The sequence below is a fragment of the Neomonachus schauinslandi genome, chromosome 11 (assembly GCF_002201575.2).
Source record: "Neomonachus schauinslandi chromosome 11, ASM220157v2, whole genome shotgun sequence".
Lineage (NCBI taxonomy): Eukaryota > Metazoa > Chordata > Mammalia > Carnivora > Phocidae > Neomonachus > Neomonachus schauinslandi.
Genome location: NC_058413.1, coordinates 105,401,549 through 105,419,627, shown reverse-complemented (window position 1 = coordinate 105,419,627; position 18,079 = coordinate 105,401,549). Strand labels below are relative to the sequence as shown.

General features: G+C 37.7%; 1 protein-coding gene across 1 annotated transcript in view; it reads left to right on the top strand.

The window, feature by feature from the left end:
* Positions 1–18,079, top strand: part of ATM (ATM serine/threonine kinase) — a 133,454-nt gene that overhangs the window by 61,978 nt on the left and 53,397 nt on the right. The window contains exons 24-29 of the mRNA XM_021696364.1: positions 1,532–1,705; positions 3,428–3,597; positions 4,549–4,795; positions 10,534–10,649; positions 11,490–11,616; positions 12,058–12,257. Of these exons, the coding sequence (XP_021552039.1) occupies positions 1,532–1,705; positions 3,428–3,597; positions 4,549–4,795; positions 10,534–10,649; positions 11,490–11,616; positions 12,058–12,257 (1,034 nt within the window). The remainder of the gene's footprint in view (positions 1–1,531; positions 1,706–3,427; positions 3,598–4,548; positions 4,796–10,533; positions 10,650–11,489; positions 11,617–12,057; positions 12,258–18,079) is intronic.

The window sequence follows — 18,079 nt, the reverse complement described above, 5'->3', positions numbered from 1 at the left end:
TGAGGTATTGCTATAAACTTCCCTCTTAGAACTGCTTTTGCTATGTCCCAAAGATTTTGGATTATTGTGTTTCCATTTTTATTTGTTTCCATATATTTTTTGATTTCCTCTTTGATTTCTTCACTTACCCATTGGTTGTTCAGTGGCATGTTCTTTAGCCTCTGTGTGTTTGCTCAGCAGGGAGCCTGTCTGTCCTAGACATCATTAATAGAAGCATACTGTCCTGGATCTGGGATCCTCTGTACGTTATAGAGGGCAGCCAGCTTGTTTGGTTCTGAGTAAAAGCAGATTTTTAACTAGGATGTTAAGGAGTCTGTAGATGTGTTTCTCTTGAGGAGCCCGTGGAGGAGCTGACGTAGTGGGGGCCTCATAGCGATTTCCAAACGTGCCAGCGATGGCCATTTAGTAAAGGAATTTAGCTCTTTTCCTTGTTCCAGAAAAACAGAAGTAGGGTCAGTGAGTAGCAGAGTTTTCAAAATGTGAAGAGAAACTTTATTTTGTTTTAAAGATTTTATTTTTAAGTCATCTCTACACCCGATGTAGGGCTTGATCCCACAACCCTGAGATCAAGAGTCCCATGCTCCACCAACTGAGCCACCCAGGCCCCCCCGAGGAACTTTTATCAATTAGAGCCAGTTAAAAAATGTTTACGTCTGTTGGGATATTATAATGATTGGTCATTAAATTAGAAGCATGTATTATTCTGTCTAGTTGCCTAGTTGTCTAGGATTTTATTTTTACTTTTGACAATACATGTGACTGTTTTTTAAAGTATAAAGAGCTATCAATAAAGATAATAAAAGCATCTTAGGATACATACTTGGTCATGGAAAAGGAGCTTATAATCATTCTCACCTTCTTGCAATTTTTTTTTATTTAAGTTGTTTTAATTCCAGTTAGTTAACCTACAGTGTTACATTAGTTTCAGGTGTTCAATACAGTGATTCAACACTTCCATACATCCCCCGGTGCTCATCATAACAAGTGCCCTTCTTAATACCTGTCACCTGTTAACCCATCTTCACACCTCCCCTCTGATAACCATCAGATTGTCCTTCTTGAAAGTTCTTTTTTGTTTTTCTTTAGTGCTTTATACTTCACTGAAAGGCTTGTGAATTCTTTACATAAGATCTTATCAAAAACAGTTGTCCCTCTACAGAAACTTTGATATTTTCTCAGATCTCTGCCCTTGACTCCATCACTGGGGGATTTAACACTGCTTAATGGCTGCTCATTAAATGTTATAATGGGTAAATATTTTAGACTGATAGTTTTTTTTTTTTTTTTAAGATTTAATTATTTGACAGACAGCGAGAGAGGAAACACAAGCAGGGGGAGGGGCAGAAAGAGAAGCAGACTCCCCGCTGAGCAGGGAGCCCAGTGCGGGGTGGACCCCAGGACCCTGGGATCATGACCTGAGCTGAAGGCAGATGCTTAACGACTGAGCCACCCAGGCGCCCCTAGACTGATAGGTTTATTTGTAATGTTTATATATTTACATTATATTATTATTTTTAAAATTCTTTTCAAGTCCCACAGAGCTGAGAACCCTGAACTTTTGGATGAGATTTATAATAGAAAATCTGTTTTACTGATGACGATAGCTGTGATTTTATGCTGTAGCCCAGTCTGTGAAAAACAGGCTTTGTTTGCGTTGTGCAAGTCTGTGAAAGAGAATGGATTAGAACCTCACCTCGTTAAAAAGGTACATGTAGATGAATATTTTTTATTATCCTCCTCGGGTAACTTTTAAATAATTTTAAAAGTTAAAGCTTATTTTATTTTTATTTTTATTTTATTATGTTATGTTAATCACCATACATTACATCATTAGTTTTTGATGTAGTGTTCCATGATTCATTGTTTGCGTATAACACCCAGTGCTCCATTCAATATGTGCCCTCATTTTAATACCCATCACCGGGCTAACCCATCCCCCCACCCTAAAACTTATTTTAAAGTGGCACTTGTTAAAGACTTGGAGACAGTCTTATTTTTAATTTTTTGTTTTTTTAAATTTTTTTATTTTTTAAAGATTTTATTTATTTATTTGAGAGAGAGAGAATGAGAGAGAGCACATGAGAGCGGGGAGGGTCAGAGGGAGAAGCAGACTCCCCACCGAGCAGGGAGCCCGATGCGGGACTCGATCCAGGGACTCCAGGATCATGACCTGAGCAGAAGGCAGTCGCTTAACCAACTGAGCCACCCAGGCACCCCCAGTCTTATTTTTTAGATTGGGAATATTGGGAAGTAGTAACTCTTTAAATAGTATATGTTTATTTGGATGCAGTATCATTTTTTATATTAAGTATTTCACAAAGTATTCTTGAACTAAGCAGGGATGAATGACGTCTCTTCCAGACCATGCCCTCTGGAATTGCTTTTATTGAGGAAAACACATGGAACAAAGAGCAGTAGCAAGTGTTTTGCCTGATAGATTCTGGGTTACAACCTTGGGATCTAGCAGGGCCAGAAGTCAGATCATAGAGCTGTGAAACTTTTAAGTCGCACGACTAGGGAAGGAACACTTGGGTCCAGTCGTGCAGTTGCATCAGCACGGTGTTGTAGAGTGTTCGCCTCTGCCCTGTTCCACCACCTAGCGTTCATGGTTTGGAAAGGTCCAGACCTTTCCATTGTAGATGTTCATGTGATGAACCAGTGATAGATCAGTGGCCTGATAGACCATTCAGCATTCTACCAGCATGGTTTCCATGGAACTGGATAATAGGCCGACCTGTAGGTAATCAGCCTTACACGAGCTAATCTTTCACCTCTCAGTATTAAAATAAGTTTTTTTTTAAGTATACTGCTACACTACCTAATTATTATTTTTTAAAGATTTATTTATCTTAGGGAGGGAGCAGGGGAGGAGTAGAGGGAGAGGGAGGAGAAGAGAATGCCAAGCGGATACCGCCTCCCCCCCCCCCCCCACCCCAACCCCCCCCACCCCCCCGCCCTGAATGCAGAGCCTGACTCGGCGCTCCATCTCACAACCCTGAGATCATGACCTGAGCCAAATTCAAGAGTCGGACACTTAACAGACTGAGCCACCCAGGCGCCCCTACACTACCTAATATTTTAAGTGGATTACAGTGGCTGGATTTTTCTCATTTAGATTTAGGACTGAGAAGAATTATTATTTTACTTTAGACCTTCCTTTGAAATATAATCAAAGGTTGAACATTACACTATATTTTTCCATTTTTATTCATTTAACATTTATTAAGTGTTTTCTGTGTGCCATGCTCAGGGCTAATTATATTAAATATGTGTTTCTCATTTAGTCTCTCTGAAGTCTAGGTACTTTTATTATCTACTAGATGAGGATGAATGATTGCTTCAAAGTTATACTGTAAATAAAAGGATTTAAGGGATTTATTTTTTTCATTGCTTTCTTAAAGCATTGATTTCTTTCTGATTTGTGCAGGTTTTAGAGAAAGTTTCTGAAACTTTTGGATACAGACGTTTAGAAGACTTCATGGCTTCTCATTTGGATTATCTGGTTTTGGAATGGCTTAATCTTCAAGATACTGAACATAGCTTATATTCTTTTCCTTTTATTTTACTAAACTACACAAATGTTGAGGATTTCTATAGGTAGGTCTACATATGGCACATATGAAATATGTTCATTTTAAATTAGATGGAAATGTTTGGCAGCCCCCCTACCCCCACCTTACACGCACGTTCATGCGCGCACGCACACACACACGCACGCGGGCACGGAGCTGGGACGCTGTGTGGTAGGAGAGGCAAGACTGCTTGTTTGAACTGAAGGGAATCACTAGGCTTAGGATCTGGCCCTGGCTGTGCCGGTGATGAGCTGTGTGAGTTTAGGCAAAAGCCATGGAAACACCCCCCCGGGCCTTGGTTTTTTAGTCTGTACAGTAAGGGAATCACATGGCTCTTTAAGGGCTCTTTCAGCTTTAATGTTTGATAATCTTCCCTATGACAAATCAAAGATAAATTGTTCGTCGTTGCTGTTGCTTGGCTATGGGCCATTTTGTCATTATTTTTATTAGATTTAAAGTTTAATGTAAAAATATTTATTTTGCTAACTCCTAACTCTTGAGAAGAAAATTTTGAAAATGGGGAGGTTTGGAACAACTAAATAATGTTTAGATATCAGGATGATGGGAAAACAGTTCATAATTATTCAGTGGCCCTTGTTCTTTCATTTTGGCAATAACAGTATTTACATTAATGGCTTGAATTTGTAAATTTCTTTCACATTTCATTTTACATAAATGAAATAATTTTGCATCAGTCGGTTATACAGAAGAAATAAATTCAGTTCATACTTTTTGATCATAGAATCAGGGTGGTTATTATATTCTCAGATCTGTTTCCTCCTGTATTTGATTATTTAGAATTTGTTTAACTTCATTTCTCCATTTATAGACTTAGAATAAGAATGTTTAATGATCTAGATAAAGTGATGCTCTCATGCTTACTAAATAAAGCATTTCATTATTTTAAGAGCTTTATTATAAAATTTGACTATGAGAAGTTATATATAACATATATTGCAAAATTTTATATTTTCAGATCATGTTACAAGGTTTTGATCCCACATCTGGTGATTAGAAGTCGTTTTGATGAGGTGAAGTCCATTGCTAATCAGATTGATGAGGATTGGAAAAGTCTTCTAACACACTGCTTTCCAAAGATTCTTGTAAATATTCTTCCTTACTTTGCCTACGAGGGTACAGGAGACAGTGGGATGGCACAGCAGAGAGAGACTGCTACCAAAGTCTATGATATGCTGAAAGATGAAAATTTACTAGGAAAACAGGTATGGCTTCCCTTGTACCTACTTATCCTCTAATTCTTTCTTTCCTTCTTTTTTTTTTTTTTTAAAGTAGGCTCCAGGCCCAGCGTAGCGCTTGAACTCATGACCCCTAGATCAAGGGTAACATGCTCTGCCGACTAAGCCAGCCAGGCTCCCCGTCATCATCCCCAATTCAATGGAGATATAACTTTGTAGTTTTAAGACTATTCATCATTTATGCAGTAAAATTTAATATGTAGTAATCCCTGTCTAGCATAGGCAGTCCGTGAATTTTTTTATTGCTGTTGTTATTACAGTGTTCTCTTCTTTTGATTGGCTTTTAAATGAAATGTTTTTGATCAGAAATTAAAAAAAAACTTTGGAATAATTTTATTGATTTTTTTTTTTCCTTTAAAAATTTTTTTTATTATTTCATTTTTTGGGGGGTTTGCAAAAAGGTGGTTTTATTAAAGCATGGAGACAGGCCCCGTGGGCCTAAAGAACTGCGCCCCGGGATTGTGAGGAGCAACATGATAGACTTTGGGGCTGGGGGAAGTAAAGACAAAGTGAAGTTCCAAAAGGATTTTCGTATGCTAAAGAAGACTCACAGGATAGGGGAGGTCTGGCTGTTGTCAAGCTAAGGTTGTTTTTCCCTTAGCAGGGCATTAACATTTTAAGACAGTTGGGAGTTTCCTGGAGGAATGTTATACTCTGCCTATTTCAAGTATTTGTCATTGGGTGCAGGTTATAAGGAAATTTAGTTTTATCTACATTTCCTTCTGCCTTTGTTTCCCACATCATTCCCCCTGAACAGTTTTGCCCCTTAAATCTTCAAGGTTGCCGAGGGTGGAAGGTCTAATCTTTTATAACTTCTTCCTGCTGACTAGGGGTATAGAGATGTCCCTACCTATGGGTCAACATTGGTCAGGTGGGGAATATTTTCTTTAAGATTTTATTTATTTACTTGAGAGAGAGAGCGAGCGAGCATGAGCAGGGGGAGGGGCAGAGGGAGAGAGAGAATCTCAAGTAGACTCCCTGCTGAGCAGAGTCCTCTGTGGGGCTCCATCTCACAACCCTGAGAACATGACCTAAGCTGAAATGAAGAGTCTGACGCGTCACTTACTGAGCCACCCAGGCGCCCCAGGAACCAGCAATGTTTCAAACAAGAGTTACGAAAACCATCCATGTTACTAACTCTTGTTCAGTTTGAATGCAGCTTTTTAGTTAATTCTGGAAATTCTACCAGTTTTAGTTTCAGGATCTTAAAGATACCAAAACCTGTATTTGTCAAAAGCCTTTTTTATGAATCTCCTTGAAGATGAGACGTGTCGCAAGAGAGTAAGAATTGACTGTAAATGAGAAAAGACTCCAAAATGGACATGGTTAAAGATCTGATGATAGGTTACAATATAGCTGCAAGGACATCCGGTTATTTCTGTGAAACATAACACTTTAATAATTAGAGCATGAAGTGATGACCTTATTACCAAAACTTCAGGAATTACATATATTCTCTAGAATAGTTACAGCATTTACCCAAACATAATCTAAGGCTTATCAGTATTTGACAGTGCTTCCAGAGTAATTTAACATACCAAATAAAAAGGCCTAATGAGTCAGAGACTCCATTTACAATTTAAATCCGGAGAAGTTTGTTTAAAAAACCTTAGAAAATTATAAAACATGAGCCTGAATAGTGGATTACAGATCATTACAAGCTTAAAATGTAATTATTTATTTAACCAAAGTGGCAGAAAGAGATTCCAAAGGCAAATATGTAGGGTTATATAGTTGTTAGCAAAACTTGGCTCCTTTAATATTTAAAGTTTTAACGGTGTGATGAAAGACTTGATAAAGACAAAACATAGAAACCGGTTCTCAGGGCAGACAAAAGAAAAAAACCTTTGTTTACATTTTCTTATCAAGTGCAAACCAGCAATTCAAGAAAACTATCTTTGAACAGAGAAAAAAGCAAAACTTCAGTCTTACACCAGTGTACTTTTAATATCCATTCGTTTCAATTTTAGTCCTGACAGCATATAAAATTCTTTTCCAAAAATTTCCCCTCATAAACCTTTTACAGCTTTTTCATTCAAAGTTGTTTCCCTTATTTCTATCAGTTTTAATTACATTTAGCAGAAATATTTTAACTCTTAGAAACCTTGGTCTCCAGTGAAAACTACATTAGAAACCAATTGTGAATGTCACACCAGATACCTTTAGATGGCAAATTTATGAATCTATTAAACACAAAGCGTGTTTTCAAACACTCAAATATTCTTCATTTCTCTGCAATAAGAAGCCAAAAGCACAGACGTGCCTTCAGTAATCAATGCTTTAGTATCTTATTTCATTTGAAAAAGACCTAGATGTCCAATGAATTCAGAGCCATTTATTATCCAAGCAAAACTTTAAAGTCGTAGGTTACCAAAGAGTGTCTTAACAATCACCCACGAAAACTTTGAGACAGAAAATTAATCATCATTTTAAGTCATCCTTTTGCTAAAAAATTGCAACAGAGATAATAATGAACTTATTTGACCTTTAGCAAACCTAGGTAAAAGTTTCATATTTAATGCTGATAACTCTAAAGACGTGTCTATCTTAATTAAACCAACAAACTTAGTTTAAATACTGAATATATTCCACCTGCGTCCACTTGAAAGTCGATCAGTTTGTTCCCCCTTAAAATTTATTTTAATTGGCAGTAATAAATGAATGCAAACCGGATGTTAAATTCAAGCAGTACTGAACAGTGTATAGAAAGTGTTCCTCTGGGCACCTGGGTGGCTCAGTTGGTTAAGCGACTGCCTTCGGCTCAGGTCATGATCCTGGAGTCCCTGGATCGAGTCCCGCATCGGGCTCCCTGCTCGGCAGGGAGTCTGCTTCTCCCTCTGACCCTCCTCCCTCTCATGCTCTCTGTATCTCATTCTCTCTGTCTCAAATAAATAAATAAAATCTTAAAAAAAAAAAAAGAAAGTGTTCCTCTTTACTTTTCAAGAAGTATGATCTCAAGTTCCGATGCCCCACTCTTTCTTTTTTCTATGAGACTGACTACATGTAATATAACTTACTTATGAATCATGTTCATTGTTTATCAGTCTTCTCTGCTAAAGTACTCTGAAGGTAGGATTTTTTTTTTTCCTTTTTGCCGGTGTATCCTGGCTTCCTAGTATGTAGTGAATACTCATTATTTGATAAAAGATGGAGTCAAGTAAAAAAGAATCTAACAACTTCTGTTTGTTTTATAGTAATTTAGATACATCCAAAATTATTTGAGGGAACTTAAAACACATAGATAAACTTTTTTTTAACGTAAAAGAAATTAGTTACTCTCAAGTTTTGTTTTGTTTTTTTAAATGTAAGTAAGGGATGACTAACCATGTAGGCTAATGTTAAAATTACGATTGGATGAACTTGAAAGAGACTTTTTTTGTTTGCCTGGTTACTGTATTGAACCAAGAAATGGAACATGGAGTTTCTTACTTGCCTTGGTGGACCACTGCCAGTTGGAGCTAGTTCTAAGTCACTATGGAGGCAAATGAGGAGCTCCTTTCTCAAAACACAGTTGAAACAGAATGTTGGCGCTCCAAAGGTTATGGAATCTATGAAAGACCCTGCTTTTATCCTCTCCCAGCCATCTCCCTGCTTCTAAGCAGGCCTAATCTTACTACTTTTTAAAATGTATTCAAACTAGGGACCCCTGGGTGGCTCATCGGTTAAGTGTCTGCCTTAGGCTCAGGTCGTGATCTCGGGGTCCTGGGATCGAGTCCTACATCAGGCTCTCTGCTCAATGGGGAGTATGCTTCTCCCTCTCCCTCTGCCTGCCACTCTGCTTGCTTGTGCTTTCTCTCTCTGACAAATAAATCTTTAAAAATAAAATGTTAAAAAAAAACAAACGTATTCAAACTAAAAGAGAGCAGTTTGCAGAGTCAGAGTAAGTCTAGGAGGGGAAAATAATTACATTGAGGCCTGACTGAAACATCAGTGTCAAGAATGGAGAGAGGCAAACTTGAATAATAATTTCTTAGCTTCTTGGTTAAAGACCTAAATTCTTGTTAGTCTCAATTGCATTTGGCATTAAGTTGTTATAAGTTTGTTTTTTCTTTGGTTCTCTAGTATGCACTTTCTCTGAATCAATCTTCTAAGATTCTTTCCTCGTGCATAACGGTTGGTACAATTATTATTAGTCTCTGAGCCTCTAAAATCTGTCATTTGTCTGTCAAAAGCCTGAAATATTAACAGTTATAACATTGGTTAGCTGTACCTAGACATCTGCATAATTTATATGTCCCTTAGATAAACATTACAGATCTTGCTTATTGTAGAATGATACAAAACTCATGAAGCCACGTGTCATTCTTTGTGTAAGGAAATTGATTAATGTTTCCTCTGATATTAAACAGACACGGCCAGTTTATCCTTCCTTATCCCAGATATACTTTGAAATGAGGCTGGATTCCTAAAAGGGCTGAAACCCTTGGAAATGATGACCTGAATGACTGATGTGTAAGCCTGAGGGAAAGACTAGGATCTTTACATTCGATTTCTTTCTTGTCACATTTTAAACTGTTTCTGTTGTAAGGAAGTGTGTTTTCAAATCTTATGCACCAAGTAAATCAGCCATTTACCTTTTAGTTTAGAGCACTGTAATTCCTTACTTGGAGAGCTAATAAACCACCTTTATCTCCACGATTGTCGTTTATTTGGGTGAGGTATAGTGGAGCAGACTGATTCTTTATAGTTAGAGAATATCTGTCCTCTGTGAGGCCATGGGTACAGGAAGTGGATCAATGAAGAACCTGCTCCTGTCCGGGAGGATTTCAGTTTACTGTTGAGGACAGCAGATGTGGGTAGCAGTGAAGCTCCAAATTTGGGATATCAGCCAAGTAGGAATCTGGGCAAAAGTCATGCAGGCAAAGTCACTGGCAATTCTTACTAGTAAAGTATTGTTAAGTGAGATAGATTTTCCAAATAAGTCAAGAGTAAAATGCAGATTGAGAAGCAGTGTAGCTCAGTGGGGAATTTGATTAGCTGGAAAATCACTAGGTTGAGGAATTCAGTGCTGCACCTGAAGCCTTAGTCAATTAAAATGATTCTTTAAAATTATTTTTTTTAAGATTTTATTTATTTGAGAGAGAGTGAGTGAGAATGAGCACAAGCCGGGGGGAGCGGCAGGCAGAGGGAGAAGCAGACTCCCCGCGGAGCAGGGAGCCCAACGCTGGGCTCAATCCCAGGACCCTGGGATCATGACCTGAGCCGAAGGCAGACCCTTAACCGACTGAGCCACCCAGGCGCCCCTGATTCTTTAAAATTAAACAAGAGTCAGTTTAAGGGAGTCTTGTTTGGTATCATTTCCTTACCAGCCTCTCAGGCTACAGGTCGGTTGCATAGCAGAAAGTTAGCTATATGTCTTGCACATCTTAGGTCTTTGGTTATATCTATTTCATCAATTTTGGAAATGATGCAATAACTTTAGTCCCTTGAACTGTCTTAAAGGTCACAGACATAAAAACTTAACTGTTATTTTATTTATTTTTTAAAGATATTTATTTATTTGACAGAGAGAGACACAGCGAGAGAGGGAACACAAGCAGGAGGAGTGGGAGAGGGAGAAGCGGGCTTCCCCCTGCGCAGGGAGCCCGATGTGGGGCTTGATCCCAGGACCCTGGGATCATGACCTGAGCCCAAGGCAGACGCTTAACGACAGCCACCCAGGCGCCCCAAAACTTAAATGTTATTTTAATTTTGTATCCTTACAGATTGATCATTTATTCCTTACTAATTTACCAGAGATTGTTGTGGAGTTATTGATGACATTACATGAACCAGCAACTTCTGGTGCCAGCCAAAGCACGGACCTCTGTGACTTTTCAGGGTATGGATATTTTAAACTTAGAGAATTTGCTGCAATTTCAGAATTTCCTTGGGAATTTGATTGGTTGACACCTTCAAATGTCTGTTTCAGTTTTTAGGCACATACTGTGTTTCTTGTGTGAGCTACTGGAGAGCGTCCTTTAGTTAGAGTGTGCCCTACTATGCTAGCTGTATGAAAAAGTAATAATATCTACCAAAGTATTTTCACTTTATAATTTCATTTGATACAAAGAGTGTCTGATTGCCAGTCTCAGAATATTAGTGTGTTTACAGTAGTAACATAGAGCTTTAATTAAGACCCAAAGTGATACAAGGCTCATTTGTAGAATTGCCATTAACTTCATAAAAGATTTCTTTCTTTCTTTTTTTAAGATTTTATTTATTTATTTGATAGAGAGAGAGAGAGAACACAAGTAGGCAGAGCGGCAGGGAGAGGGAGAAGCAGGCTTCCCGCTGAGCAGGGAGCCCGACGCAGGGACTCGATCCCAGGACCCTGGAATCATGGCCTGAGCCGAAGGCAGACGCTTAATGACTGAGCCACCCAGGCACCCCCTTCATAAAAGATTTCTTAAGCACATCACTTAAAATTAAGTCTTAGAGGGTAAAGGTATTTAGATATTCTGACTGATAATGTGTAGAATGTGATAAGTCATTTGTGATTTTATTGAAAGCCTAGTTCTTCAGTGGGAAAGTAATTTTAGAACGTGGGGTTATTAATCTAAATTTTCTTTCTGAAACTTCATGGTTTCTGAAACTTGACTTCAACAGAATCTTTTTTTTTTTCCCCTTAATAATTTTGTTCTGAAAATGATGACTGCTTTTTTTCCCCTGTAACTCTCAGGGATTTGGATCCTGCTCCTAATCCACCTCATTTTCCATCACATGTGATTAAAGCAACATTTGCCTATATCAGCAACTGCCATAAAACCAAGCTTAAAAGCATTTTAGAAATTCTTTCCAAAAGCCCTGTAAGTACACATTACTATTATAATAACTGAAGAGAGACTTCCTTCTTTTTCAGCTAGAAAATCTGTGTAAGTACATCTTAAAAAGAACGAAAATTAAAGGGAAAACTCGTCTGAATAAATTAAAAACATTTATAAGTTTGTATCTTGGTATTCTACTTATAGATATTAATTGAAATATGTCATGTATGAGGCCTGAATTTCATGTTACTTTAGTCATATATTGGCTTAGGGAGTATGTATTTTTTAAAATTACTGTTTGCGATCTGAAAACTAGATAAATTGACAACAGTTTAAGATACTAATTTTCTTAATGTAATATTTGCCTTTGATATTACACCAAAACAAAATTCTGTAATTTGTTGTTTTGAATATAAAACAAATTTATTATAGTTGAGTATACATGATTCGATAAGTTTTTTATGAAATGTCTTTATTTTCTAGGATTCCTATCAGAAAATTCTTCTAGCCATATGTGAGCAAGCCGCTGAGACAAATAATGTTTATAAAAAGCACAGAATTCTTAAAATATATCACCTGTTTGTTACTTTATTACTGAAAGATATTAAAAGTGCCTTAGGAGGAGCTTGGGCCTTTGTCCTTCGAGATGTTATCTATACTTTGATTCATTATATCAACAAAAGGTACGTAATATATTTAGACTAATATATAAGTTGTTTTTTCTACCTTATCTTAATTGAAAACTTACATAATTTCAAGAGGTAGAAGCAAGAGTATTGCTTTCTTATTTTTGCTTTTTAATATATATCTACCCAGTATTTTTTAAAAATTGCATTACCTATTTCTCCAACTCTAGAAATACTAAGTACTAAGGGTCTTCAACATTTTAAAATCAGTGCATTTTAGATGGCTTGAAATATATATGTCACGATAGCAGTTCTGGTCACCTGTATATGGGGAGGGTGGTGTTTCTCACACACACATGCAAAGAATCCTCCAGACACCAGCTGGGTGTCCTACAATTCAACTCATATATAGTTGATTAGTGTCAGATCCCACAACTGAGGGCTCAGTCCTGCAAGACTGCCTGCCCCTCCTTCCCTTCAGATGCCAGTCACTAGCCCAGATTATCACCTGTGCTTCTGACCAGCCCCCTCTACCCTGCAGGTTCCAAGGACCCTGTTCCTTGAGTTTGATTAATTTGCTAAACTCAGGAAATTCATAGAACTCAGGAAACCTGTTTACTGACTAATTAACCAGTTTATTATAAAAGGATATAGCTCAGGCACAGCCAGATGGAAGGGATGTATTGGGAAACGGGATGGAGCTTCCCTGCCCTCTCCAAGAGCACCACTTTCCCCACATCTGCATGTGTTCACCAACCTGGAAGCTCCCAAAGCTGGTCCTTTTGGGTTTTTATGGAGGCCTCATTACAGAGACATGATTGATTACATCACTGGCTGTTGGGTATTGATACAATCTCCATCCCTTCCCCCCTCCCCAGAGATTGGAGGAGTGTGACTGATAATTCCAACCCTCTAATCGCAAGGTTGGTTCTCCAGGCAACCAGCCCCCATCCTCAGGTGACCTAGGTGCTTTCAGAAGATAGAGACATTTTTATTTCCCTCATCACTGGTGTTCCTAGAGTTTTAGGAGCTTTGTGCCAGAAACAGGGATGAAGACCATATATCTATTTCTTATTATAAATCACAGTATACTGTAGATTTGGGGTGTATATTCAGTTTAAGCATCTTTATTCCTTTCCATTGGTTTTGATGATGTTTCTATTACTTGTTTTCTGATTACTACATAACATTGCCTTCAAATGTGAGTTCTTCAAAGCACACAAAGAATATCTTTTTCCATTTTGTTTTGTCATATTTTTATTAATATCCTATAATTTTTATTTTAATTTAAATCATGTGAATATATTCAGTCTTTATTTTCATTCATTTAATTTTTTTAAATGATTTTATTTATTTGAGAGAAAGAGCAGGAGAGAGAGAGCGAGCGGGGGCGGGGGGCGGGAGCAGAGGGAGAGGGAGAAGCAGGCTCCCCACTGAGCAGGGAGAGGGATGCAGGACTCGATCCTAGGACCCCAGGATCATGACCTGATCCGAAGGCAGACGCTTAACTGACGAGCCACCCAGGTGTCCCACATTCACTGAATTTTTTTAAAAGTTTCTGTATTGTAAAATATATAACATAAAATTTGTTATTTTAACCATTTTAAGTGTCCAGTGATACTAATTATGTTCACAGTGTTGCACAACCATCACCATTATCTGTTTCCACAACTTTCTCATTACCTCAGACAGAACCATTATACATATTAAACAATAACTCCACATTTCCCCTTTCCTCCAGCTCCTGATAACTTGTAATCTATCTCTTGTCTCTATGAATTTGCTTATTCTAGGTATTTTATATAAGTGGAATTATAAAATATTTGTTGTTTTGTGTCTGGCTTGTTTCACTCGGCATAATGTCTTCAAGGTTCATCCCGTGTACGTGAATCATGTATCAGAACTTCATTCTTATTTATGGCTGAATAATATTCCATTATATATATAAATATATATATACTACAATCTATTCACTGTTGATGAACACTGTGTTTCCATCTTTGGCTATTGTGGATAAGGCTGCAGTGCACATAGGTTTATGGGTATGTGTTTGAGTGTTTTCAGTTCTTTGGGGAATATACCTAGGAGTGGCCTTGGTGGGTCCTTTAATCATCCTATGTTTAACTCTTTGAGGAACTGCTAAACTGTTTTCCACAGCAGCTACACCATTTCATATTTCTCCTGCAATGCACAAAAGTCCCAATTTTCTCAGATCCTTACCTATGCTTGTTATTTTCTGTTTTGTTTTTAATTTTTATTATTATAGCCATCCTAATGGATGTGAAGTGGTATCTCATTGTGGTTTTGTTTTTGCATTTCCCTAATGGCTAATGCTGTTGAACATCTTTTCTTCTGCTTATTAACCATTTGTATACATTCTTGGAAGAATGTGTATTCAAGTTCTTTGCTCATTTTTTTAATTGGGTTGTCTTTTTGCTGTTAAGCTGTAGGAGTTCTTTATACATTCTCAATATTGAGCTCTTATATGATTTGCAAATATAGTCTGGATATTGAATCAGTATGTATGATTTGCAAGTAGTTTATCCCATTCTGTACATTGTCTTTTCACTTTCCTGATAATGTCTTTTGATGCACAAAAATTTTTAATTTTGATGAAGTCTGATTTATCTGTTTTTTTCTTTTATTCCTCAAGCTTTTGGTGATTTATATAAGAATCCATTGTCAACTCCAAGCTCATGAAGATTTACCACTATGTTTTATTCTAAGAGTTTTATAGTTTTAGCTCTTCTGTTTAGGTTGTTGATCCATTTTAATTTTTACATATGGTGTGAGGTAGGGGTTCACCTTCATTCTTGGGCATGTAGAAATCTAGTTGTTCTATTACCACTTGTTGAAGAGACAATTCTTTCCCCATTGAATGGACTTGGCATCCGTGTCAAAAATCATTTGGCCATTGATGTGTGGATGTATTTATGGATTCTCCATTCTGTACTCTTGGTTTGCCCTTACGCCAGACCACACTGTTTTGACCACTGTGGCTTCGTAGTAAGTTTTAAAATATGGAAGTGGGTATCCTCCAATTTTGTTCTTCTTTTTCAAGATCGTTTTAGCTATTTGGGGCGCCTTGCAATTCCCCTATGAATTTAATGACCAGCTTTTCCGCTTACGCAAAAAAGACTTGGAATTTTGAATAAAATTGCCTTGAATATGTGATCATTTAGATAGTATTGACATCTCAACAATTTGTCTTCCAATCCATGAACATGGGGTGTCTTTCCATTTATTTGGACTTCATTTCTTTTATCCTTGCTTTTACAGTTTTCAGTATACAAGATTTTTGTATTTTAGGTTAAATTTATTCCCAGGTATTTAATTCTTTCAGATGCTATTGTAAGTGGAATTGGTTTCTTAGTTTCCATTTTAGATTGTTGTTGCTGGTGTATGGAAATACAGTTGATTTTCGTGTGCTGATCTTGTGACCTGCAGTTTTGCTAATTTATTTGTTACTAGTAGATTTCTTGTGGATTCTTTGGGAGTTTATATGTGTATAGAATCATGTCATCTATGATATAGTTTTACTTCTTTTTTTCTGATTTTGATGCCTTTTAGTTCTTGTCTAATTACTCAGCTAGAAGTTCAATACAGTGTTGAATAGCAGGGGTGAAAGTGGGCATCTTGTTCCTGATCTTAGTGGGAAAGCTTCCGTTCTTTCAACATTGATTATGTTGTTACCTGGGGGTTTTTCATAAATTACCTTTATTGTGTTGGGTAAGGTCCTATGTACTCATGTTTTTCTGACTTTTTTTATCATGAAAGGAGATTGAATTTTGTCAGATGCCTTTGCTGTGTTTATTGAAATGATCATGTATTTTCCTTCATCTTATTAATGTGATGTGTTACATGGATTGATTTTCTTATATTGGCCCACTCCTGTGTTCCTGGGATAAATCCTACTTGCTCATGGTATATAATACTTTTAATAAGCTCTTACATTCAGTTCGCTCGTACTTTTTTGAGGAGTTTTAAATCTGTATTCCTTTTTTTTTTTTTTTCAAGATTTTATTTATTTGACAGAGACAAGCGTGCACAAGTAGGAGCTGCAGAGGGAAAGGGAGAAGCAGGCTACCCCCCGACCCCAGCAGGGAGCTGGATGCAGGGCTTGATCCCGGGACCCTGGGATCGTGACCTGAACCAAAGGCAAACACTTAACTGACCTAGCCACCCAGGCACCCTTAAATCTATATTCCTAAGGGGCATTGAGTATTATAATTTTCCTGTGGTATATTTATTTTCTTTGGTATTAGAGCACTCTGGCCTCCTAGAATGAGTTAGGAAATATTCCCTACAATTCTGTTTCTTGGAAGAGTTTGAGATATACTGCTGTTAATTCTTTTTTTTTTTTTTAAAGATTTTATTTGACAGAGAGAGACACAGCGAGAGAGGGAACACAAGTAGGGGGAGTGGGAGAGGGAGAAGCAGGCTTCCCGCTGAGCAGGGAGCCCGATGTGGGGCGCAATCCCAGGACCCTGGGATCATGACCTGAGCTGAAGGCAGACGCTTAACGACTGAGCCACCCAGGCGCCCCGACTCCTGTTAATTCTTAAGCATGTGTTTGGTAGTGTTTTTCTAGTCTCTTCCCCCCACCGCCCCAGTCTTCTTTTTTTAATGTAGGTGGTTACTGCTACGTATTTTCCTCTCAGTGCTTCCTTTGCTGCATTCATAAATTTGGGTACGCTGTGCTTCTGTTTTCATTTGTCTCTAAGCTCTTCTAGCATATTTAAGACAGTTGTTTGAAGTCTTTGTCTAGTAATTCCACTCTCTGAGCTTCCTCATGAACTGTTTCGGCCAGTATATTTTATTTCTTTAAATGGGCTCTCCTTTCCTACTTCCTATTTCTTTGTATGCCTTGTGATTTTTTTGTTGAAATAATGGATTTTTTTTCACCTGAAAAAATTTTTTAATTAAAAATTTATTTTGTTGTGTTGGTTTCAGGTGTTTAATGTAATGATTCAACAATTTTATACATTACGTATCACAGTAAGCGTCCTCATAATCCCCTTTATCTATTTCACCCATCCCCCTACCCACCTCCCCTTTGGCAGGCACCAGTTTGTTCTGTATAGTTAAGAGTCTTTTTGTTTGTCTCTTTTTTCTTTGTTTTGTTTCTTAAATTCCACAAATGAGTGAAATCATATGGTATTTGTCTTTCACTTATTTCACTTAGCATAATACCCTCTAGGTCCATCCATGTTTTCACAAATGGCATGATCTCATTGTTTTTTTTTTTTTTATGGCTGAATAATATTCCACTGTATATATACACTACATCTTGTTTACATATTCACCCATCGCTGGACACGTGGGCTGCTTCCATACCGTGGCTACTCTGAAAAATGCTGCTGTAAACATAGGGTGCACATATCTCTTTGAATTAGTGTTTTCATCTTCTTTGGGTAAATATCCAGTGATGGAATTATTGGATCATATGGTAATTCTATTTTTATTTTATTTTATTTTATTTTATTTTTTTTTTAAGATTTTATTTATTTATTTGAGAGAGAGAATGAGAGAGCGAGCACATGAGAGGGGGGAGGGTCAGAAGGAGAAGCAGACTCCCCGCTGAGCAGGGAGCCCGATGTGGGACTCGATCCCGGGACTCCAGGATCATGACCTGAGCTGAAGGCAGCCGCTCAACCAACTGAGCCACCCAGACGCCCATGGTAATTCTATTTTTAACTCTTTTGGAGGAACCTCCAGACCATTTTCCACAGCAGCTGTACTAGTTTGCATTCCCAGTTTGCCTCAGTGCATGGGGGTTCCTTTTTCTCCACATCCTCTCCAACACCTCTTATTTCTTGTCTTTTTGATTCTGGCCATTCTGACAGGTGTGAGGTGGTATCTCATTGTGGTTTTGATTT